This window comes from Aulonocara stuartgranti (assembly GCF_965226115.1).
Source record: "Aulonocara stuartgranti genome assembly, chromosome: 23".
NCBI classification, from domain to species: domain Eukaryota; kingdom Metazoa; phylum Chordata; class Actinopteri; order Cichliformes; family Cichlidae; genus Aulonocara; species Aulonocara stuartgranti.
The window spans coordinates 38,911,304-38,937,091 of NC_138958.1; the positions used below are offsets into that span (position 1 = coordinate 38,911,304).

The 25,788-nt window shown below is 41.4% G+C and overlaps 1 protein-coding gene across 2 annotated transcripts in view; it reads left to right on the forward strand.

The window, feature by feature from the left end:
* The window catches only part of LOC309701084 (interleukin-1 receptor accessory protein-like 1-B), a 343,032-nt gene that overhangs the window by 308,306 nt on the left and 8,938 nt on the right, over positions 1-25,788 (forward strand). For both annotated transcript variants that reach the window (XM_082525081.1, XM_082525082.1), the window contains exons 8-10: positions 10,374-10,519; positions 15,384-15,530; positions 25,142-25,312. In XM_082525081.1, coding sequence (XP_082381207.1) covers positions 10,374-10,519; positions 15,384-15,530; positions 25,142-25,312 — 464 coding nt within the window. The remainder of the gene's footprint in view (positions 1-10,373; positions 10,520-15,383; positions 15,531-25,141; positions 25,313-25,788) is intronic.

Consider the following 25,788-nt stretch of genomic DNA (forward strand, 5'->3'; position numbering starts at 1 on the left):
CTGACATCATTCCATGAGCTTTTAGCTTTGAAATGGAAATTAATCACACAGGAGTATTCCCTTAAGGGCCGCCTGTAATACATAAAATGGAGCTTTTGGCACAATGTTTCACCACTGAGATTCAGGGTTGATAAAAAAAAAAATTGTGGCTGCAGAACATGACTTCATGGATTTGTGAGAAGACGCAGCACAGATTGCAGACTTAAAGACCGTGCTGCCGAAGTTTGAAACCAGAAGAAGTTTCAGTCCCCCGGTGTAAGGGCATACAGCACCCTTTTGAGTAGCAGTTCAAGTGTAAAATTTCATTTCATTTTCTAACTATAATTAACTTTCTTGGATATATCATGGGAAATCAGGGTACTTACACCGTCCAGGGTCTCTGCTTATTAGTGCTGCAAACTCAGCACTGCTCAGTACCGTCTGAAAATAAAAGCCTAATAATACAAACCTTTGTTGAAGTGTATACAGTGCATATGTGATTTAGTACTTTAATATATGTAGAATTATTAAATTCTCCATATGAAGGTTGAACTAGTTGCTTAGAAAGACCCAAAGTATAGTATGTGTTAGCTTAGCAAAAGCTAAACAGGTGTCTTAGCTTTGCTAAGTTAATCAGTGAGTATAGTCAGGGTATTTACAATGTAGAGTGGCACTTGGTGTGGTCTTCAGCTGCTGTAGCCCCTCTGCTACAAGGTTCAGCATGTTGTGCATTCAGAGATGCTCTTCTTCATGCCCTGGTTTTAAAGAGTGGTTTTTTGAGGTACTTTCAGTACCGATCAGTACATCAGTATCAGCTCAAAGCAGGCTGGTCATTCTCCTTTGACCTCTGGCATCAACACAGCAATATCACCCAGAGAACTGCTGCTCACTGGATATTTTCTGTTTTCCAGCCCATTCTCTGTAACCTTAGAGATTGTTGTGTTGTGTGGGAAAATCCCAGTAAAACAACCTCTGACACCAACCACCATGCCAGGTTAAAAGTCCCCTAAATCACCTTTCTCCTCCATTCTGATATTTCTTTTAAACTTCAGTACGTCATTATGACCATGTCCACATGCCTGATTTGATATATTTGCATTAACAAATAGTTAATTGACTTGTTTAATGGGGAATTTAGGGTTGGAACCACCAGCTTAGCTTAACAGAAAGACAAGAATCACACATATGGTAGTTTACTTCTCCTGAGATAAGCTAGCCAAGTGCAGAAGAAATTATTTTCATCTAAGCACAATATAAAATTATTCCTTCCAAAAATACCCCATAAAACAGTACGGCAAAAACAAAATGATAGTTATTATAGTTATTATATGCTTGGTTCCCCGGCCAGATGTTGAGAGGAAGCGTGGAATTAAACATGTCTCTTGATTTACTGTAAAATCTGTTTCAACACCTGTGCACTTCTACCACCTACCAGTTGACCTTTACCTTGACAAACACAAATAATTCTCACCATGCTTGTCACTAAGCAACAGTATCCGGTACAGCAGCCCTGATTTCCATCCGAAATTACTTCTCCAGCCTCTCTGGGAAATGTTCACGCGTTCAAAGAGAAAACAGGCAGACATATTCTCTCCAGTCTTTTCAGATACCAGGTAGGGTACATGGCTCGAGTTGTTTTAACTCTACTAGATATGCCGACGTCAGAAATCTTAGTTACAACTTTAAAACTGAACCATCTGGTCTTGTGTGGGCATGTCCTTTAGTGTTATGCACATTGTATGTGGATGGGGAAAGCTACATTGACAGAGAAGGGATGAAATGCAACAAATACACAAGGGTGGACTCAAACTTGCACAATCTACCAGCTGAGCTATCGGGGTGCCCTTAAACCAGTACATTGGTAGGGGATCCTTGGTATTCTGTAGGTTGCGTGGTGGTGGATCAGGTTTCTTCCAGCTTCTGGGGACTTTGGAGACCTTTTGGAGTCCTTGAGCCATTCCTGAACTCATAGTAGCTTCTTCTTGGGGGAGACCTTTCCCATCAATTTCAGGTATATTCTTAAAAAGTAACCTAATTTGTATCAAGGTTCTCAGATTTTGGTTAAATGAATTTTTAAACATCCATATGTACATTTTCAAGTGTGCACATCAATGTATATATTCCCAAATCTTGCTCTGCACATAAGAATATCCAGTCTCACAGCTGTGCAGAGTAGAAATAACAGTCCTTTGCCAACATTATTTGACAGTTTGAAAAGTGGAGCACTCCTACCGCTTACTGATGCAACAGCGCTGCACATGCATGCCAGCACAAATCGTATGCACATTGGATGATCTGTCATTGTATAAAATATTACATTTCAGATCAGCTCTGATCTACAGTAATTCAAATCAACCTTTCAGATATAGTGTTTCAGGCTAATATGTGATGTTTACTCATATTTGAGATGAATAATGATGCAATATTTTGCCTCCCAGCCACCGTGGCGTGGGCTTTCACTTCTGCTGTAGTTTTCCATCACATAGGCCACAGACCCTTGCCCTTGTTTTCAGGCGAACTCGATTTACCGAAGTGTACCTGAGTTAGAAAACAGTTTGTGGTTTTTGTGGGGGTTTTATTTTTACTCCAAACATTTTACATTGAAACTGATGTCAGGTCTTTGGTAGATTTAAGTCACAAAACACCAAGATGTTTTTTTGACCCCGAGATATGTGCCAGGGACCTGGCAGATGTATGTGTGGGTGTGTTCACACTTCACGGTTCCTGTTTTCCAGGAACTCACTTAGACCTCCACTTAAGACTTTCAGTAACAAGTATGATGGGTATGAGTGTTTTTTGTAAACAAAGATGAATTTTTTTCCTTTGCCAACGCCTTAAGTGTTTCAATCTGTGTCGAGTTACACATGGGTGCCGCCTCTTTAAAAAACCATCAGCATGGATCTATATCTCAGCCTTGTGATCCCCTGTCATATCTGCCCGACTGGCCTCTCAATGGAGAACGATGAGCTAACAGGCACTGTGAGAAAACCCTAAAAGAATTACCTTATATACTCACATAACCTTTACCCCAGGAGCTAACCTTTCTGCTATATTTGCTGGAGACCAGCATAAAAAGTAAAACTTCATTATTAGGTTTTATGAAGCTGCTATAAGTCCACGTAGCTGCAAAATGATTACTTCTAATAGTTCTTCTCTGTGCATGGTCAATAAAAGAAGTTTCACTGCAGAGTGATAATTTCTATGTGGGACACCAATTATTAGCAGCACTTTGTAAAGCTAATGTAAGATATTGCCATGGCAGCAGTGGGTGTATTATAGTTATTCTTTATCCTCCCAGCACTTCCCAGTCTGCTTTGTTTGGCTTGTTCATTGATCAACAAGAATTAGATGAGTTTTCATATTCAAATACCCTGCAGCAGGCAGCAGACAAATGCTCAAGTGGCACTCACACCTTTTTGTGCTATTAGCCCCATGCGTCATTAAACAGGGGCTAGAAATAGCTGTAATTTTGGTAACCTTAAAAAGATTATCTGCTCGTATATCATGCCTGTTTTTTCACAAGAGCACAGCAGGACAGATTTTGCTTTTTTAACGAGCATTGTTTTCTTGTTGTTTTTTCGTTTGTAACAGTTGTTCCGAAACAGGCTTTATAAGTAGACATTGATCTTTATTTTCCAATGTTTTGTTTAGTACCTGTTTTATGCTAATTCTGGTTAACTGTGAAATGGACTGACTGGAGGTCAGGTATCCTGCTATGGAAAACACTCATTTTTTATGTTCTCAATCCATTTGAATGGTTTTTATCATCTGTAATCACTTCCATAGATATTACCAGTAGGCATTCTTTTTACCTACTAGCCCCTGCCATCTCACATCATCATATCATACCTCATGTAGCTGAGGTTGTGCCTTCTTGGAGAACAGAAATAATGGGAAATAATGTCTCTGCTCTGTCTGGTTACAGCTAGGCTTGGTGTATGTTTTGCTTTTTATCTTCTGTATATAGTGAGATGTGATAAAGGTTAGATGAGATGTAAGAAATAGCTAAACACCAAAAAAATGACAATAAAAACATTGATTTTCTTTATATTTATATTCATTGTGTAAGACAAAGTAATCAGTTATGGGCACAATTAGTGTCACATTCTAGTCACCCTAAAGTGTCACTGCAGTAAAAATTGTTTGGCAAAATGTATTTGCGAACAATAACGTACACATAGCGCAGTGTCTCCCATCCTTTTGGAGCCACGGCACGTTTCACATTAGAAAAAGCCCTGTGTACCAGACATAGTGGAATTTGCCTGACTTGTCCCAAGTATACCTTTTTTTGTCTTTCCTCTGACCACTGCTTATGCTAGGACCTTCATCTGGCTCGGAATTCTAGGACCAAGATCAGACTGAATACTTTTACTTTTTAAATATTTACCTATTACTATTGCGCGCTGCGTTGTCTCACTCGTAGCATGACTATGTAATTTCTTCTTCTGTTTTACTGGCAGTTGGCAACCCATTTAATTGGAGCAAGAAGTGGTACTGCCCTCTAGTGTAAGAGAATGTAATTGTTCTGCCTGTTTCTCACGCCGGTCGCTTAGAGCAGCGGTCCCCAACCCCCGAGCCGCGAGAGTTGAGGCTCAGGTATGAAATGTATAGTTTTCAGGGTTTTTATCGGTTTTCAGTGTTATTTTGTTATCGTTTTTATCGTTTACTCGGTTTTCCTGGGTCTTTTCACGTGTGTTATGAATAAATCTTCTTTTTTCGGTACCGGTACTAGTTTTATTTTGTTGTATTTATCCGCGATACCTTAAAGGCCGGTCCGTGAAAATAATGTCGGGCATAAACCGGTCCGTGGCGCAAAAAAGGTTGGGGACCGCTGGCTTAGAGTACCAATCAGGTGAAACTAGATAATCTTCTATGGCACACCTGATCATTTCTCACGGCACACCTATGTTCCGCAACACAGTGGTTGGGAAGCACTGACATAGCGTACATGTAACATATTAACAGCATACCAGTACATGTAACATAGGCGTAATGTCGCCATAAATTACTATGCCTGATATATCCAACTTGTAAATGTTCACTGACATTAACAGAACAGACATACACGCACTGCTTTTCAGTTGCTTTTTTATGTCTATCACATTGAAAATATGCTTGATGACTGATGAGCTGTAGAATTTTTTTAATTCAACAGTTCTTAAACTTTAGAATCAATTAAACTTGATATTTTGATATTTCTTCTACCATTTCACTTTCGTTTTATTTCTTCTCCACCAACAAAGTGCCTCATTTATAACCATTTTGATGCATTAACACCAAAGAAATATACCAATAAATAAATAAACTGTTTAGCACTGGTTTACTATTAAAGTGCTGGTGCTCAAAGTGGGAACCTGACTTTAGTGGAATTGGAGAGGAAGGAATTTACCAGTGCCTGGGAGAGGTAGCCTAGCCTTTGTCCACCATGATTATCTGACGGTATTATTATCTCATACTGTGCTCGTACAAACTTTTTGAAATATGAGTTGGTCCTCAAAAAGCTCAAACGCTCTTCACCAATACCGGCACCATGTCCATGGTGGAGGTGGAATTTTTCCACTGACATAGTGAGATAGTGAGATGTTACGAAATGACTCTAGTGATCCGTGGAAGTCTCCTATGAGGCCGTCATGTGAGACTGTTTCTCTTGGTGACTGATGTTAAACTTTAGGTTATTTTTATTTTTCACCCTTAAATATAGACCCACGCATTAATAGTGTTATTTTCTTTCACTTTCTGAAGCTTTGAATTTTTCTGAGAAAAGCCACATGGTCTGATTTCTAAGCTGAAAAGGGATTTACCTCTTACCGGAGATTATTAAATAGGAGCCAGGCTCTTGTACAGAACAGCTTAGTTGGAAAAAGTGCTTACTTTGTTCAAATTTATGAGAATATACCTCGACACTTTGAGGGTTTTGGTGTCAACTCTTCTCATTGAAGCCACTTAGCTACAGTATGACACCATTCTTTCTCCTCTCTTAAACAAGGGAGACAATGATAATGAAGAGAAGGCTGTGAAAATCCATTTTATGCTAATGAACACAATATCCTGCCAAGAGAAAAAGAAAATAAGCTTTCAAGTATCAGAGTGTTTCTCCAGTACACCAACTGTGATCAAATAGTCGAAGCAATGGATTCTACTCTTTGCACACGCTGTTTGTAATGTGGGAGAGTATATAGATTTCTAGAAAAGGGAGTACTTTGTAACAGAAACATCATCTCGCTAAACCTTCTGGCAAAATGTGTGTGATAGGTCGGTGCTGTAGTGCATCGTGACAGTCACACTATTATCCCCATACCAATGTGTCACAAGCAATCAACGTCAAGAGCCTCAGCGAGTCAACAGAGCAGTAATTTTCATGGGGGAAATGTGTCATGACTCATATGGTGTTTGCTTATCGGCAGTCACGGACGGGCAGCTCCTACCTTCATGTAGTTTTGTTCCACTGATGCGCTAAAATGCTACCATCTAAAAAAGTTGCTAGCACATACTTTATGTCAGGAAAAAGTAGAGCTTGGAACTGAGCTGAGGTTGTGTCTATTGTAGATGCCTGGTCTTTAGAACTCGGGAAAAATAGTTGCAGATATGCACTGTATAGGTATAAAGTGCATAGTTTATCTCAGACAGTGTCTCAGAATTGCACTCTTCCCAGACAGAAGTAATTCCAAGGTCCAAGGTTGACTAAGGAACTGGTTGTGGACTTCGGGAGGTCCAGAGAAGGTCCACTGCCGGTTCAGATAGAGGGGGAGGAGGTGGAGGTGGTCAACAAGTACAAGTACCTCGGGCTGTGGGTGGACAATAAACTGGACTGGTCATGCAACACAGAGCACCTGTATAAAAAAGCCCAAAGCCGACTGTACTTCCTCAGGAGGCTGAGGTCTTTTAACATCTGCAGGAAGCTCCTGAGGATGTTTTACCAGTCAGTGGTTGCTGGAGTACTTTTCTATGCTGTGGTGTGCTGGGGGAGCAGCACAGCAAAGAGGGACTCATCCAGGCTGGAGAAACTGATCAGGAGGGCTGGCTCTGTGGTCGGCATGAAGCTGGACACTCTGGTGACAGTGGCAGAGAAAAGGACATTAAAGAAACTGATGGACATTATGAACAATGCTGGGCATCCTCTGCACACGGCCATAAACAATCAGAAGAGCCTGTTCAGTGACAGGTTGCTTCTCCCCAAGACAAGAACTAACAGACTTAAAAACTCCTTTGTCCCACACGCCATCAGACTGTTTAACTCCTCTCTGGAGGGGAGAGGGAGGGGAAACAGGAGGACAAAGGAGGGGGGAACAACTAAGCTGTAGTGCCTCTTCACCTCACTGTACAATACCTTGTGCAATACTTTTTGTAAATAGTCAACAGTGCAATAGACTCAATACTTGAAATGTGCAATTCACTTGTATTTTTATTTTTTATTCCTATTTATTCTATTTATCCCCTTTGTATATTTTATTTATATTTGTCTCTGTATTTATATATGTGTGTGTGTGTGTGTATATATATATATATATATATATATATATATATATATATATATATATATATATATATATATATATAACAATTCTGTAACTGTAACTTCGGTCGTTGCTGTGCTTTTTGGAAGTCGAATTTCCCAGAGGAACCCACCCGAGGGATTAATAAAGTTCTATCTTATCTCTTATCTTATCTTATCTTATCTTATGATTTATGGATTTTAAGATGCACACTGTAGACAGAATTCAGATTTACTTGGGGTGAACCTTTTGGTAAGATATTTTATTAAAGAGTCAATATTCTCTCTTATGACTTTTTGACTTTAATTTTGTTTTGTTTTTTTCTGATCTAGCGTTTGTATTTGGAGTCTGTGTTTTCAGAGCTGCAAACACTGGAATAAGAACACGTGTACCCTTTCAGCCCTGCACGTTCTGAGTCAGAATTCTTTCTGTTCCTTTTGTTTCATTGTCTCAAACAAACTTGTTAAAAGCTTTCAGACGCTACTTTTATGTACACCTCAGTAATGAGGCAGCTAGAATCCCTGCTCAAAAGCGTGTTTGAAGTTATGATGTTGCCAAATTTTACCAAACAATCTGTATCTTAGCTTCATTTTACCAACCAAAAGTCCAAAAGCTTTTGACAGCAAAGCATTAGCCGATCTCTCCTGATTAATTGATAGAATCTGTCCACCATCAGACATTTCATGTTCAACACTTGCCTTTGGCTCAAACAGCAAATCAGCCTTTCATCATCACGATGGCACCTCAAAAGTCCAATGCTGTCTTATGTGTTTGGGTCCAAAGCAGAGAGGAGAGACTTTGGAGTGAGTTAGCTCCAAAAGTCTACAATATCTGCCTCGCCGCACCAGGCAAACACTTTTTGCAGCAGTTCCTTAAAATGTAAGAAAAATGAAGGAAGCAGGCAATTATTTATGACACTGCCACTTGGCCAAAGCTGGAGTCTGACTGTACCATCTGCTGCATTAGAATTCAAGCGTCATCAGACCCGGCTAAGTTTTTCCAAATTGTAGGCTCAGTTTCCTGTTCTTAGTTGACTGGGAATGAGATTCAATTCAATTCAATTCAATTTTATTTATATAGCGCCAAATCACAACATAAGTCGCCTCAAGGCGCTTCATAGATACAGAGAAAAACCCAACAATCATATGACCCCCTATGAGCAAGCACTTTGGCAACAGTGGGAAGGAAAAACTCCCTTTTAACAGGAAGAAACCTCCGGCAGAACCAGGCTCAGGGAGGGGCGGCCATCTGCTGCGACCGGTTGGGGTGAGAGAAGGAAGACAGGATAAAGACATGCTGTGAAAGAGAGACAGAGGTTAATAACAGATATGATTCAATGCAGAGAGGTCTATTAATACATAGTGGTCTTCTGCTGCTGTAGCCCATCTACATGAAAGCACAGAGATGCTCTTCTGCATATATTGGTTGTAATGCGTTGCTATTTGAGTTATTGAGCGTTCCCACCATCTTGAAGCAATCTGGTCTTGTTGAACTTTAACGGGCCGTCTTGACCATACCCACTCGGTTAAATGCACTGAGTTGCTGCCCTGTGATTGGTTGGTTGGTTAGATATTTGCATGAGCGAGCAGTTTTTGTACATAACAAAGTGGCTTTATCACTGGTCTAGTAAAAAAGTTGTTAGTAAGCCTTGAAGTTCTTTATTCTTTTTAGCTTTAGACAGACAAAGTTATCAAAACAGTAATTACACAAGTTAGAAGCTGACTTTTAAGGACACTTGAACATTAGGCAGCTACGCAGTCAAGTGTTTTCCTGCTAACATGTAGGAGTCAAACAAACAATAAAGACAGGACTTAATCATTATTGAACTCTCCCAGCTTTTTTCTTTTCAACGTGCTGCTGTCATCCAATTCAAAATGCAATTATATTTAATAAAATCATTAATTATTTTAATTTGAATGAATATTTCAATTTAAATCTTTTAATGAAGTTGTGCATGTGAACGGGGATTTTGCTGTTGATTATTGCTGCTGTTCTTTGTCTGCTGGATGAAGCATGCTGAGGTTAGGTCTCTTAACAGCTAATCTTACTCGTTATACAAAGAACCACCATAAACCAGCCAACTACACAGCTGAGGTTACAGCAACAAATTAATAAAGTTGATGAAAACAAACCTCGAAGCCATACTTCATCCGCACGTCTCTTCGCCAACATTTTCCCAGCGCATTTTTAACTTGTTATATTGTCTCCAAGAGACCAAGTAATTAAACAGTCCACATTTAAAGCTTCAATAACTGATGCTTTTGATCAGCTTGGGTCAGTGCAACATCTTATAACCCCATTGCAATACCAGTTTATGCATCTAGCATAGAGCAATGCTGCTAGTTGGGTTCTAGGACACTGCGTTGCTTCTGTTTTGGTCTGTACCACATCCTGCAGCGAAATACTCCAATAACACACTATTTTATGCCATTTTATTGCAGGCCAGAAAGAGCATAGCGGGTTTATTATTGCTTTTACAGAAGTAATGACTAAAGTGGAGTTGATAAGAGTGTTGAGAGTGAACCGAAATATTAAAGATATGGCCAATAAAAGCCAAAACAGGGAGTTATCTACATTTACTCAATAAAGCACCTAAATAAACTAACCAATTACTTTGACTGCTTTATAATCAAACCCTGCGTTTAGATGTTTTTTGTGGGAATAATTCAAGGACATTAAACAAATAGCGTCCTGCTCAGGTAATAAAGTGTCTGGTCTTCAGCAGAAGTCCCCATTAGCTAGCTTTTTGGGTCATTAAACTAATGACTATATTAACATTTGTTTACCTGGCCCCCGCCCTGCTCTGTTACTCACTGCGAAGCACGCTACCAGCCTAAGGAGATTCATTTTCACCAACTTGCACATGCTTATTGTTCATTTGCTCTTTGCTCCCCCCTGTAGGACAATCCGGGAGCACCTGGGAGAGCAGGAGGTTTCGATCTCTCTGACCATCGAGTCTCTGGAGGAGGCCGACCTGGGCAACTACTCCTGCTACGTGGAGAATGGCAACGGGCGGCGACAGGCCAACGTCCAACTCGTCAAGAAAGGTGAGCCAAGCTCACAGATTCACGTGCAAGCTGGAAAAAGACAAATCGGTATTTAAATCAGGAAGTGCATTTCAACATAAATCTAGCAGATGAATAGAGTAGCCTTTATATTTAATAATAGGATGTTACAGCTTTCCAGGACAAAAGCACCATTTAATACCACAGGCCTCCACTCTGACAGTGGAGAGAATCTCCTGCAGCAGTTCACCAAGTAATAAGAAGAACTACTGGCGGGATCCTGGGAGTTGACCAGTTGTTTCCTGCCTCGGGCGGGGAAAGAAAATAGGACAGTTTGGTGGATAGTGCATAAAGCCTATTCATCCACCTCAGCCTGAGGAAGCATTAGTTTGCGTGGGGGAGAGAGAGAAAGAGAAATTACTTACTGAGAGAGGCAGCCTTCGGTGTTGTGATGCCAGACAAGCTGTTTGAGTGTCTGGCAGTGACCTCTCCCAACACACAAATCCTCCTTTGATCGCTGAACTCTCACTCATTTTCTCATCTTTCATCACTGGCGACTGTCTCCTCCGCCCCTTCCCCACTTCCAGGGTTTTTATCCAAGCAAACTTTTTTTAAAATTTCCCTATGATTTCGCCTCACTGAGGATCGACTGTTTGAAAGTTGATTCCATGATGATTTTTTTAGAGAGATGCACATCTTCAGTGTGGTTATGTAAGTCTTTTTTTTTCATATTTTTTTATTAGGCAAGGCCAGAGGAAGCGAGGGGGGGAGGTGTCTTTGCATCCTTAAAGTTGTCAGCATTGAATACATTAACATAGTAAGATATTTCTCTTCTCTTTTAAGCCTACTGCTTTGGATCCAGCTTTGATGCCAGCCCAGTTCCCCTCCATTTGCTATATTAAAGGGGCTTATGCTGCAAAGTCGAATCTCAGAATAAACAGGGGAAGATTAGCCCTGTCCTCTCACAGGATAGCGAGACCACGTGAAATTGACTCAATTCAGTGTTGTTTGGGGTTTTGTGCTGCGTCCGTAGAGTGCAGGTTCCATGCAGGACTAGTTAGTGTTAACACTGCTTTTCTAAAATGTGTCTCCTCACTTGTGTCGTGGAGCTGAAAACAGCACTCGGAATGACTTTACTCTTTCCCCTCGTTGTAGATAATCATGGCGCATCAGTCAGAATATGCATAGCATGAAGTCTTAGCATCCTTTTTTCCACTTCTTCTTCTTGCTATCAAGAAGTTGGAATTCTCCCAGCATTAACAACACCAGCAGCACTGACAGTAAATTGCTCCCAGCACTGGAAGTTCAGCGTAGATTCTCCATTTGTGAACGCGAAGAGCAGCAGGTTCAGGTTTCCAAATTTTATTTTACTACTGAATGAGTGCTTCGCCTTTTCATCATCCCTCTTTTCATCCACATCCCTAGACGATGAGAGATGCAGAAATGGGGGCAAGAGAACGAGATGATGAATTGCCCGATGCCATGTGGCTCCATCAAATCCAGCCTTCTAGTCGTCAGGAGCTAATTTGTCTTAATCTGTCCCTCTGCAGCGCTGCTACAATATGGATGCCAGGCAGAGAAGAATTGGCCTCCTCTGCTGTAATCTCTGCTGCTTGAGAAGCAGCTGGCTCGTTATTCTGTCCAGATATCTGAGCGGAGAAGCGGTGAGCGCTACGGCAGGACGGCAGAGTGAGAGGGTGGCGGGGGAAAGGACGGTAAAGAAGAAGCGAGGGATCCGGGTTCTCGTGGTGCTTGTTAGCTGAGGCACCTCTCTCAGAGAAAACTAAGTCGGGATGATACTTGGTGGCCAAAGTGACAGAAACTGAGGCAAAGCGAGAAAGTCTGAGGCTCAGTGGGGTAAAGTTGTGTTTATGCTTCCCTACGTTTGTTTTGAGTATTTTTTTTTTCCCGTTCGCGCATATGTTCGTCCGTGAGTTTGGCTGAAGGTCGACGCGGGACAGGCGTGATGAAGCGGCACGCGCCGTGCTCGTTAGCTCTCCAGAACATCATCCTTCATCACGCGAGCTGTCAGCCTGATGGCCGCTGCAGTGGGACGGGCATCGCGCAGTCCAGCGGGGTTAAACGTGCGTCCGTGATGGATGGTGATGCACACGAGGCCTCTCTGTCCGTGTTTATGTGTATGCGCAGCTTTGCAGTCAGTCCAGGTTTTTTACTGTTGTCCATTAGTCAGCCAATGAAGGGTGACCACCCAGATTTTGTGAGGCGTAGCCAAAAAGGAAACTGCAAAAGATGGACAGAAAACACTGTAACAAAGAAAAAGCCTTGAAAATGAGACAAGAGCACGAAAAGACAAAGCAAACGACCTGAATTTCAAGGCAACTTACTAGACCATGCAGCCTAATGGTTGAGTCCATTGTCCAGTAGTGTGACATATCACCTTCAATTTGCCCGAGGCAAACTCTGACTGAATAATGTCATTGTATGGACCTTTTTTAAGATACCATGAGTAGATAAACACTCTGTGCAATAGTTTTAAGGCTCATTTATTTACCCCCAAGGAGCCAGACTTCAGCAGTAGTTCTCCAGGCTTTCAGAAGCTCTTTCATTGTTTTTCTTTGAACATTAGCTGCTTTTTTCTTTGTAGTGCAGTCCTTGTACCTGACCATTTTTAGTTAGCTGAGCCACTTAGCACTGACATATAAGTCAAGGGATGAGCCGTGTTGTCTACACATGACAGACAATTTGCAAAGATCCAATTTTAAATAGTGTTTTTTATTTGTACTGGCATAAAATTGCATTTTTGCACCAACAGAGTGATTCCGAAAGAGTTATTTGTAGAAAACGTGCCATATCTCAACACGGTGTGCAGTGTGTCCTTAAAAAGTTTGAGGAAATTTGACAAGTAGAGGATAAAAGTGGCAGGCCTTAAAAACTACCTACAGCAAATACACAATGTCTGAGTCAAGTCAGGTTCTTAAGAAACAGGACAAAAAATCCAGTAAAGACCTGACACAGGACATGAGAGATGTATCTGACCCTTTAGTTGAGTCAAGTTTGCTGAAGCCTCAAAAATGGAAGTGTGGCTGTGAAGAAGGCATTTTTATGGAACGGAAACAGTGAAAAAGACTGAGGTATGCCATATTGCACAAGAACTGGACTGAAACAAGTGGAAACAAGTCTGATGAAGTGATGAAATGAAAAGTCTATGAGGAGGTACAACAGCGAGTGTCCATAGTCATCTGTGAAACACAGTGGAGGCTATGTCATGGTTTGAGGAGCACTTTAAACAGTGGTGTTGGAGATTCTATAAAAACTGATGGAGTCTGATTTTGGTTCACCATGAAATACCATCTGGAAATCATCCGATTGGTAACATCTTCATTTTTCAGCATGACCATAATACCAATTATGGATTGGCCTCCCCAGAGCTCGAACCTCAACATTACTGAAGCAGTGTGGGATCATCTTGTCAGAGAACAGAAGAAAAGGCAGCCAACATCCAAAGAAGAGCCCTGAATGTCCTTTAACAAGCCTGGGGAACTATTCCTGAAGATTAACTAAAGAAATGACGAGAAAGCTGCCTATGAATGTTCAGGCTGTGATAAAGAATAAACGGGTCATACCAAATATTCACTTTCAAGCTTGTTAGAATTGTATAACAAGTGTTTTTGCCTGTGTTTCCATGCATGTTCGTTCACATCACAGTAAATCACTGCACATATTTCTCATTTTCTTGGCAAAATATGAAGAAATGAGGCGTGACTCAAGACTTTTGCACATCACTGTAAAACTGAATTATCACCAGTGAAGTTCCTAGAATTTAGCGTCCGCTGATCCTTCATGTTTTCATGAGATAATGGCGGGCTGCAGTGATGACAGATGGCAGGAAGCGCAGGCTGCTTCGATCTGTTTGTGTGCCGGGCAGTTCAGCTAACAGCCAGGAGCTTCACCTCTCAGCAGCCGCTCTCATGTAACTGATCTTCATAAGCGCGGTGCTCAGATCTGTCACATGCTATTGTTGCACTAGTTGCCTCAGTGTGAGTTTTCTTTTTTTTATTATTGTTATCCAGTCAAGCCAGGAGGCGTTTAATGACAGGTATAGAACTGGCTGTACTTTCATTCCGCTTTGAGTTATGTGTCATCTGGATCCGGTCCAGCCACAATAAGCGACACGCAAAAGATGGAGAGGAAAAGCGAGAAAAAGTGACACAAACACACGCTGAATGAATGCAGCCACGGGAGACTCATAAAGCCTTTTTTGCAAACAAATGTGGAGGTGCAACAAAGCCATTTCATTAATAATAAATAGCTTTTTTTTAACCATCGTGACCGCGTCACGCATTACTTCTTGATTGATTATTTACTGCTGTTCCGTTACTGGATACAAACCTGCTCCAGTGCACCACAGTGTAAAAGAAAAGAAATACAAGGGAATTAGAAAAGCAAAGGACTAAGAATTTGTGATAAAATAAAGGTAGTCTTGCAGAGTCAAATGTCTGCAGTAAAAAAGTTGGTTTTTTTTGTTTTTTTTAAGGGAAACAAAACCTCGAAATGACTATTGTGATTACAAAATCCTCAAATCTTAAAAACCTGTTTAACTTTTTTCTGAAAATTTCAAAAAGCTTGAAATCAGCCACAGATTATAAAAGGAGGAGGATGGTTAATTGATGGTTGGAAACAAGTCGGTCTAAGCAGTCGCTTTCTGGAGAAGTAAGGGAAATTTATTGCACCGCGGATCAATTTGCAAAGGAGGGAAGGCATGAAAAATGCTAATGAGAAGCACCCATGTTATCCACATTTACTGGAAATCAGAGAAATTTTTCAGCTTGCAGGGTGTGATTTTTGGCACTTTTTGGAAGACTGGATATCCTGCTTGTTTTTTCCTCTCACTCCTCTCTGTTTTTTACCCCCCATCCCTACTCCACCCTATGTTTTGGCTTACTAGCGGAGCTGATGTACACTGTGGAGCTTGCCGGAGGTCTGGGAGCCATCCTGATGCTGCTCATCTGCCTCGTGACGCTGTACAAGTGCTACCGGATCGAGCTCATGCTCTTCTACAGGAACCACTTCGGCAGCGAGGATATAGATGGAGGTAAGATGTTGTTATTCATTTTAATAATATTTGGCGACGAGTCCTTTCCCTCAGTGTGAATCAAATCTCCAGACCTGAACCGATATCACCTAAGAAAACACTGGAGCCATTTTTCATATCTTAAAGCTGCACGTGGCACAGTTTTATGTAAATGTATGCATCTTTTCTAAGTATAAATAACACAGAGAGGAGCAAACGATAGTTTCTCATTCACAAATCTTTTCAATCCATATGCAGTAGACTGTCCCCGAAACAGCATCACCATCCTTGATGTGGCTCCTTTTCTTGTCGTCTTTGTTAACAAAAAAAAAAGGTTCACGCTGAGAGTGCTGTTTCCTTATATAACAAAGCACAACCTCTGGGTAACGGAGACTGGATTGTTCAAACAGTTTTCACTGGTTGCGTTTCAGAGCCTCCAACAGGCAAAGCTGCACAGTTTAGCTTTAAAGGGGACAGTGCGGCCTTGATCACTTAAGCGCTGTGAGCGCGGCGGCAGCAGCTGCTGCTGATGTGCTTTCTATTTTAGGGGACATTTAGTCACTGTGTGTATTTTTTTCCCATTATTATTCTGTTGCAGATGGGGTAACTAACACCCACTCACCCAGTAATGTGAACGCTTGTAGTTCACATATGCTGCTTTCACCATGTTACCCAACGTGTCACTGTCACTTTATTCAGAGCTGCTTATCTTGTAAACTTTTTTTTTGGTTATACTGAAGCAGCTGCTGTTTTGTGGGATTATACGGCATCGATCTATTCACAGTTCTCAACGGCTCACAAGAGTAAAATATAGAACAATAACCACTTTGTCACGAGGAATAAACAGCAGTTGATTGCACTGAATTTTTTCACCAATCACAAGTAGTTGCTGCTCAACCTCTGGGCGCCCACTTTCAACATTTAAACATTAAATGTAGACATTTTTGTGTTTCATAAAGCATATTAGCTCAGGTTGAACTTTTCATTTCATGACACTCCAGATGTTTTCAGTTGGTGAAAAGTCTGGACTGCAGACAGCCCATTTAAATCGTTGGAGTCTACTCTTATGCCATCACTGACGCAGGCTTTCAAACTGAGCGTCGATGGTTCCTCTCTTCTTTAGTCTGAAAGATGTGGCGTCCATGTTTATCACAAAGACCTTCAAATTATGAATCATCTGATCAAAGAACAGTTTTCCACTTTGCCTCATTCCATTTTGAACAAGCTTCAGCTAAGAGAAGATGCTGTTATTTCTGGATTATGCTCATATGGGATTCCTGAGTCAATGCAGTGATTTCCACTGCTTTCATTGTAGTGCAGACTGACGGCTCAAAGATCACTGGCATCCAAAACAGATTTTTAGCCTTGTCTCTTGCACACAAAGATTTGTCCAGATTCTCTGAATTATTTGATTACATTATGATCTGTAGATGATGAGATATTCAAAGTCTTTGCATTGGGTTTTGTAAATGTCAGAAAAGGCAATGGAGTAAGGAACCTGACAAACTGACAACATCTAAGGAAAGCACACAGATAAATATATACAGAGATGTCACAATCATACAATAATGAAACTGAAAGAACAAAGTCAGAAAGTAAAAACCACAGCAAGCCAAACAAAGAAAATAAATACATGTCAAAATAAAGCAGCAAGAGGCCAGTTCTAGATCAGAAAATGAAGTCAATGAAAAGTGCAATTCCTTATGCGGCCACTTGAGGCCGCCTCTAAAATTAGTCAGTCCTCACAAACGCCCATGTTAAAATGCTCAACAAAGAAACTGTTTTGGTTCTATAGCAATTAAGAAGTTAAGTAGCTTTTCTTTCCAAGCTCCTTAGAATACCATGACCCTGATGACTGAGAACTTACACGCTTATAGCAAATTAATACATTTTTTAACAGCTAACTATAAGCTAGCTATAAACAGGCTAAATGTTCATTGAATCAACATTTGTGAACTATGTTAAGCCTCAAAGTTGAGCTTTACTAGGAGGGTGGTCACACCTAATTTAAGTCAATGAATTAAACCTCTCATACATCTTTATGACTTTTCTCCCTTTTGAAGCATTTTAAACTCAGTTAAGTGCCAAACAGTAGCTTACTAACCTAGCATTAGCATTAGCCAATGACATCCCGGCTAGCTTCAGAAATCCAATTCAATTCAACTATATTAATATTGAAGTGTCAAATCATAACAACAGTTATCTCAAGGTGCTTTATATTGTAAGGTAAAGACCCAACATGGGGTTGAACAAAATGCTAAAATCCAAATTTGAAAACCAGTGGAGAAAGTCATGGTGGCTGTATCTATTTAAAAGCTAGGTTTTGTTTTCCTGACATTCACAAAGGGATGACATGGAAGCCACAGGCAGAAGGTTAGAGTACAATAGAAACCCAGAGAAACTGCAAAGATCACAACAGCCTCTCTAACTGCAGCCACAGTAGCTTCAGTCACAATAGAGAAGTCCATTACCTTTTGATTTTCTGGTGACAACAGTCTTATTTAACCGTCTAAAAGTTTATCAGACACACAGCAGCTTAAACGCAACAGGATTTTGCAGCCTGATTCTCACAACAGCAGCAATTTGTTCTTTCAGTAGATGACCAAGTGGGAAAAATAAACTTAGGCCACGTTTATTTTTTAATGCAATGCATTTTAGTCAGTTAGCCTTTCAGCCCAAGTGCAAATTGTTGCCGCAGTTTGATGATATTAGCACAACATGCATTTTTTTAATTTCTAAGGCAATAGAGTCTTGTGATTTCTGATGTCCATTTCTATTCCTCATGAATGCAAACCACATGTGAGAAAGCGTGTGAGCTAAAGGGTAATATATTCAGCCGCACATTCGCCATAAAGCGAATCAAAACACATCGCCCGGCGTGCCAGACAAAAACATAAACTCTGAGGCCCCATTACCAATAGTACACAGGGAAAAAAACAGGAAAAAAATCAGGCCTGGTAGATGAGTCTTGGCTTGAGAATGCATCAAACTGAGACAAGGAGCAAGTTTTAATTTGATTCCCCTGTAATGAGTCTCTGAAGTACCAGCCCGGCAATGAATTCAGGGAGAATGAGATTACTTCAGAGAGGCTGAGGGACTGCACGCGGTGGAAACAGAGTCAGCAAGAGACAGAGTTATGTGCGGTAAAGGTAAAAAAAGGAGGGATTCTGTAGCCCGCTGCTCTCCTCGTACCCTCCCGGCTCTGCTAAACTGTGATGGTTGCTACATCAGACGTTTCAATGAAAGCCATTACCTCTGGCTATGTCAGGCTTCCGGCCATGGATCTTTGCCGTAATGGATGGCCCAGAGGCGTTTGTGTTGGGGGGAGAAAAAAGCAAAAAACAAAAAAGAAAGGGTGGCGGGAGGGGAAAAAAAGGCGCGCCTTGAACTTAATGCCAAACAGCAATTGTCTCGTTTAATTGCGCCACCTGAGTGAATGCTGGGAGAGAGAAACAGATTTTCAATTTGCTCTTCACTAGAAGGGGATCAGGTTCAATAAGACACAGCACTCTGCCTCTGGAGCTCTCAGGAGACCCCCCTCACCCCACCCCCGATACTTCCCAGCACGCCGCGGTCTATTAGATCTCTTCACCGCCACCTCTTGGCATTCAATCGCATCTGCATCTAACAAGGCGCGTACGTAAAATAGGGGGTAAGGCATTAAACGGGCTGGAAATGAAGAAAAACAGTCAGAAGGTGGTTAACCGAGATCTCATCACTATGGTAACTGCTGCACTGACAGGGCGATATAGCTGCACTTTTCATCAATAAAGCGCTTAAGCCAGTGTCTCCAATGCACAGATAAATATTTATATATCTATTTTATGTTTCCCCCGGCGTAGCTGCACACGCTGCCAAGAACTTGTATGTGTTTCTCGGCGGCCACTCGAAGCACTAATTGAACGCCTGGCTCCCTCTTCTGCCAGATGCAAAATTGTAAGCTTTACGCAACAATAGGAGGGACCGTCGGCTATTTGTCAGCGGCGCAATTTAGTTAAAGACCACTCGCTTGTCACATTGTGTGGGTGTCAGTGGAATCAATAATAGGCTTCATGATGACAACAGCCGAGCGGGCTTGACAAAGAGGTGGGAGCTCATCAACACTCTGCCATAAATACCAATGTCAGCGTTGTCAGCGTGCCGCAGAATTATGAGTCTCCGTCTGCGTTCGGCGCGGTTTGGCGTTGCTGAATATCAGGGGTTTTTCCACAGGGGGCTGTAATGCATCCTGTTTGAAGTAGTGTGTCTAACAGAGGTCAGCATTAAGTAGCTCATCTGTGATGACAAAGTCAAGTAGAAATGAGAGAGCTTTGTAATAAATACTCTATGTATGAGGAGTTTGTGTTAAGAAATGGCAGTTTGTAATGCTTAAACAGTTACTATTGTTTCCTTCTTCTCAAAGAGGGAAATTGCGAGAAACTAAGAACAAACAGAACAGTCGGTAAGAGGATTTCCCCTTTGGCCTTCAAGGTGTCAATACTGATCCTCTGATTCAAAAGGAGCCCGTTAGGATGTTCGGGCATCTGTTTAGGATGCTTTGTGGGTCAGAAGGTGAGTTGGCTGCACCCCTCTCCCCTTCTCCACTCTGACGGAAGGCACTAAATATGAGGAAAGGGGGTGAAATGAGGATTTAAGGATGCACAAACCCATAAAATGGCTGGCTGGGTTAGAGGTGGAGGCCGTGGCAGGGGAGGAGGAGGTCTGGCCAGCTTCTGCTAAGACTGTAGCTCCTGTGAGCTGAAGTGGAAGAATGGATGGATTCATTTATTATTGCAATGTTAGATCTCCAACTATGAGACTTTTTTCATTACGTTTTTCTTTTCAAATAGAAAAATTTCCTGTGATTTTCAAATGACCCATAGTTCCCATTGTGGCAGTAAAGTTACGTACAGCTGTTGGTTGTAATTTGTTGATTTGACTTAAAACTTCAGATTTTTCTTTATTCAATAAACAGAAAAAAAATACATCTGACAGAGAGAGAGAGTTAATGCCAGCAGATGGCCAACAGTTAATTATCAAATGTAAGAGTTTCTCTGATTAGAGGCTTTTTTTTTTGTGTCCACCGTTGTACATACATACATATATTGTACTGACTCACCTTATTATCTGAATGAGAGCAGACTCTGTACACTCTTAAGAAAAGGGAAGATTTCATAGGACCTATTATTCAGTACCTTGTAGAAGAGGCTTCATCATCAATTACTTGAGGTAATCATTTTCTGAATGACTGTATCAGTCTCTTATGCACAGCTCTCTTAAGGTCTCCCCACAGCATTTTAATTAAGTTGAGGTCTGGACTTCAGCTGGCCCATTGCAATGCCTTGATTTTTTTCTTTTATTCTATTTCCAGCCGTTCTGTTGTACATTTGCTCATCGGCCAAAACTTAGTGATACAAAAAGAACAAACTTTAGCTGTCAGATAGATGTCCACACATTTGACTCTAGAATACTTTGGTATTCAGAGGAGTTCAGGGTCGACTGCAAGGTGCCCAGGTCCTGTGACTGCAAAACAAGCCCAAATCATCACCCCACCACCACCGTGCTTCACAGTTAGTGTGAGATGTTTGTGCTGCATTTGGTTTTTATCAAACATTGTGCTGTGCATCATGGCCAAACATCTCTACTTTGGTCTCTTAAGTCCAAAGGAGATCAGATTGTTCAGATGCTGTTGTGAACTTTAACATACAAAATGCTAACCGAGACCATCAGAGTCTGAGATGTAGCTCTTGGGGTTTTTTTGCAGTGTGTTAGGGTTACATGGTCTCGTCACTGTGGAACGTCCACTCCTGGGAAGATTGTGACATTGTGTTAACACACACCCACACACTCCAAACCAGCAAACTACCAAAACTTTTATAGAGGCGCTCACAAGTGTTGACGCTTCTATTCATCAACTGCATTTGATTAGCAGGACTCCATAGAGTCTATTGAAACTCTATTTTTTATGTGACTACATGATAAAATGTGTGAGTATGATCAAGACCCAGAATATGGCAATGCATGCAAGCCAAACACCAAGGGCAAAGGCATATTTTTGAGAAAAATTGAATTGCAGTATTTCAGTGAATACTGAATTATGAAAAACAAAGCATTACTTAAAAACAAAGAGTCATCTTCTCATTAGCAGTCCAGGCCATGTGTCTCCTCAAGCACAGAGTTAAGTGTGTGTGTGTTACGTTCCAATCTACTCTCCATTAAATGTAATGGAGCCAAAAGATATCCCAGAGATTACGCCTCCAACTCTCTTGGCACTCTCCATGGCGAGTTCAAGAGTTCACTGTGAGCCCCCGTGCCCGTACGCACCCCCCCCGACTCCACGCACACAGAGAGCACACGTGCCGAAGTTAGTCAGCATGTGGGACAAGGAAGCAAAGACTCGGATGCGTTTTTTTGTTTGTTTGTTTGATGATATATATTTTAAAAATATGTTGCACACCTCAGATGAACAGCACTAGCCTCCTATAAGCGAGCTATCGAAACGCAAGTGAACAGGGGATCAGTGCACCTCCTAGATTCACCCCGTGCTTTCGTCCTTCCCCTGCTTTCTCTTTCTCACAACAGATGCATGAATCATCTCCACTAAAATAGCCCTTGATCTGCCTACACAGCTTTCATTTAAAAGCTACTAGAGAAAAACAAGCAGATTTATGTCTCTGTGAAGCAGAACATAAACCTCAGAGTTAGTTATACTGAGTGATTATGAGGTTACATTTCAATTATTTTTACATGTCCCTGACGCTGTGAAATGAATTGCATGTTATAAAAAAACAAAAAAAACAAGTTGGATTAATTACGAGGCGTCACCTAAGAGTTGTGCGCGCCAGCCCAAATATCGAGATTACCCGCTGGGATGCAAGTGAATCTTGTTGACAGTCTCTCAGTCCAGAGAGAAGCAGGAGTGTGGGATGGAGAGGATATTAAAGGATAAAAAAATGTGATGCTCTGCTGAGAACTGATCCCAAACTGCCTCCTCTTGAACCCTCTCGTTCTCTGCTCCTGTCTTCTCCAACACACTAAACATCATCGCCACATGGCTGCTACGCTGCAGGTGGCCACTATAAAGCAGAGGGAGCCGAGTCATAATTAAGACAGGAACTCGCAGTTCCAAAAACTCTGAGCCGCAGCGTGAACGCAGCCTTTGAGGTAAACTCATTAGAGATGCAAGCAGAGTGTCCCAGTTATGGTGCTTTCCTCCTATTGTGGTGCGGATGTGATGCTTTTTAGTGAATAAAAAAGCATATAGAATCTGATGATTTTATTTTCATAAGCCCAAAAATATGGCGTGCACTGGAGCTGATCTTTATCAGAGTAAACACCAAAGGTCACAAAAGTTCACCAGTCAAAACTTGTTGGGGGTCAGATGGTTTCTATTTTATACCCAGAGGATTTAAGAGAGGTGGAGTTGGGATAATATGAAGCGCACATAGGTGCTCAGACACCGGTACCTTGTGAATAGTTCAAAGGAACCCCGACTATTATGACAAGTTACTCTAAATATGTTACAAATGATCTCCACTACATAAAAACATGCTTGAGGAGTTTTCCGTTATTCATTAATTCATTTTTGGAGCCATGGGAGCGGCCATGTTTTTGTGCACACAATGTATTCTGGGACGATGACGTGTATTGGTTGTCGGCAGTATAGGCGCTTTTGTTCAGCTAACCCGTTTTGTTTTCTATAGTGTAGCAGCCGTATTAATTAACTTGCCTATTAGTGACCTGGTTATGACTTGGTAGACCAGCACTATACCGGTCATGGAGGCTAACAAGGGCTGCCCAAAGAACATCTGGATTAAGACATATGGCTTAAAAGTTTTGGTGCACTGTGCTGCATGGAGAATCTGTAAAAATAACGATATTGTAATTTCACTGTATAATAAAAATTAGAATTCTATTAATGTTTTTATCATGCGGTTATGCAATACCATGGATAGCTGCTGCCATAAAATTGAGCTCTTTACAACAAAAGCTCTCAGTAGCCGCATAGACACCAGTAGTTTTCCCCCACTCTCGCGTCCTCGTGTGACCGATTGTTTTCATCTTCATGTAAACTAAGTACTGGAAAGGTTGAACAGAAGCCATTTCCAGTGCGTCGCTAACTGTGAACTCAATGCGATGCAACCGTATGACGTCACTACCCAGAGTGCATTGAGAAGAAAATAACACCCTACTGGTAAATCGCTTTTATATAAAATGTGCTTAAAAGGAAAACATTTGGCATATTTTAACACCACATATATATTATTGAAAGCACAGTGCATATTTTAGCGCAAACATGTCTAAAAAGCCGGGGTTCCTTTTAAATAAACCAAATATCCCAAACCCAACTTTAAAGTTTTACCCTGTGTCAAACAGTCATTTGGCATCATTTATTTCTGCTCTAAAGTTGGTCATTTTAATACGCGAGTCTATGAGGAGTGGTGCATTTTTGCACCCTCAAGTGGTCATTAGAGGAACTGCATTCTCTGATGTTTTCTCTTACGTTTTCGTCCCCAAAGGCTGTGGATAAAATGAGAAGGACTTTACTCCGACCTGCACAAAAACATTTAATTTCTACATTTGAACTGTGAAATTGTCTATTATAGATATAAATCTATTATAAAATGTTGGGAAGGAGACAGAGCGTGGTCTGTCTTGCACAAAACTCGGGTCGCTGAAGTTCTTCCGTACCAAACAGGCTTTCATTTCCACGTGTAGCACAGTGGGAGTGGAAGCAAAAAAGATTATTGTCAAACCATTGCCACAAAGTTGCAAATATCAGTGTATCTCGGCTATGATTAAGTTCACCAGCTCAAACCGGCTCATGTGTTTTTGCTAACTGCAAAGTACATAAAAAGCTATTATGTTTTCATACTTAACGGTTAAAAACCTGTTGACCTCTTTTGAAATGACTGATCAGGTTCAGAGTAAAAAAGTGGCTGACATGTCCTTCATTCTCCTGACTCACCGTACAGTACTGCTCCTGTTTAAGAAGATTAAGCGTTAAGTCTTTCCTCCTCTCAGTCCTTTCAAATCCGTCATCAATCAGAGCTTTCATGTAGGTGATGGATCCGTGCCATGTGCCGGCCTAGCAGGCCGCGTCGGGCATTTAGCTCAGGCTGGAGTCTAATTTGTTTTGCCTGCAGTGGGCAAAGTAGCTATCAAGGCAACATTATTCGTCAGTGGGGACGGAGCAGTAATGAAAAGCACTCAGATGGGCAGAGGTGCCCAGAGGTCAGTGTAATGGAGGCGTCCTGTCTCGGTGAAGTCTCTCAGTGAATGAATAGCTCCCCTGCATACCAGTGTGAAAATAGATTTTGAGCATCTGGGGGTATAACAGCGCATAATTTTGCTGACCACAGTAGGAAACATTATGTTGAAATCATAAAATGTATACACATTTAATTGAAGCAAAGTGGTTTTGGGAGCTTTTTATTGCAAGTATTCATTGTGCTGAGACCAAGGCTTCATTTTTCTGTCTCTGCTTCTGCTTGATTGCAGGTTTTATTAAACTAAATGAAAGGTTCTAGTTTAAAGGATCTGAAGGCAACGAATGCATCACTGATTAGCCAGGTGTAACACGAGCCGGCACGTTTCACCCATGTCAGTGTCTGCCCCCCCCCCCCCCCCCAAACCCCCTGCTCTACCTGCAGATAACAAGGACTACGACGCCTACTTGTCCTACACCAAAGTGGACCCGGACCAGTGGAGCCAGGAGACCCGAGAGGAGGAGCGCTTTGCCCTGGAGATCCTCCCCGACGTGCTGGAGAAGCATTATGGGTATAAACTCTTCATTCCAGACAGGGACTTGATCCCCACAGGAAGTAAGCTCTCTCTCTCACGGCGATGTCACGTTGTGTCGAATGTTTTCTTGTCGCTTGGTGTTGCTCGTGTTGCTGTTGTCGCTGCAGTGGTGATGCCTTGTTTGTTGTTATTTTCTGTTATGCGTTTGTGTTGTGGCATAACAAAGACTAGCGAGGCCGTCATTGCTTCATATGATCTTTATAAACTTAGCTTTTATAACCAAAGGCGGAGCAAAAGTTGATGAGTATGCTAAAAGTGTTGTAGCTTAGAGTTTGTTTAGTGTTATTTATTCATTTAATTTCAGTTTTAGTCTTTAGTTTCCTTTAAAGGCAACATTTATAAGAGAGAATATATGGCTAAGTATTAAATCATGGGACATAGCTAGCCCAACCTCACGTAAGCAAGAAACGAATTATGCTAGTACCAGTTCAGTTCTGAACAACCTCTTTAAGTATTATACTCCTAAAAGAAACCACTTCCTCGTGTAACGTCTAAG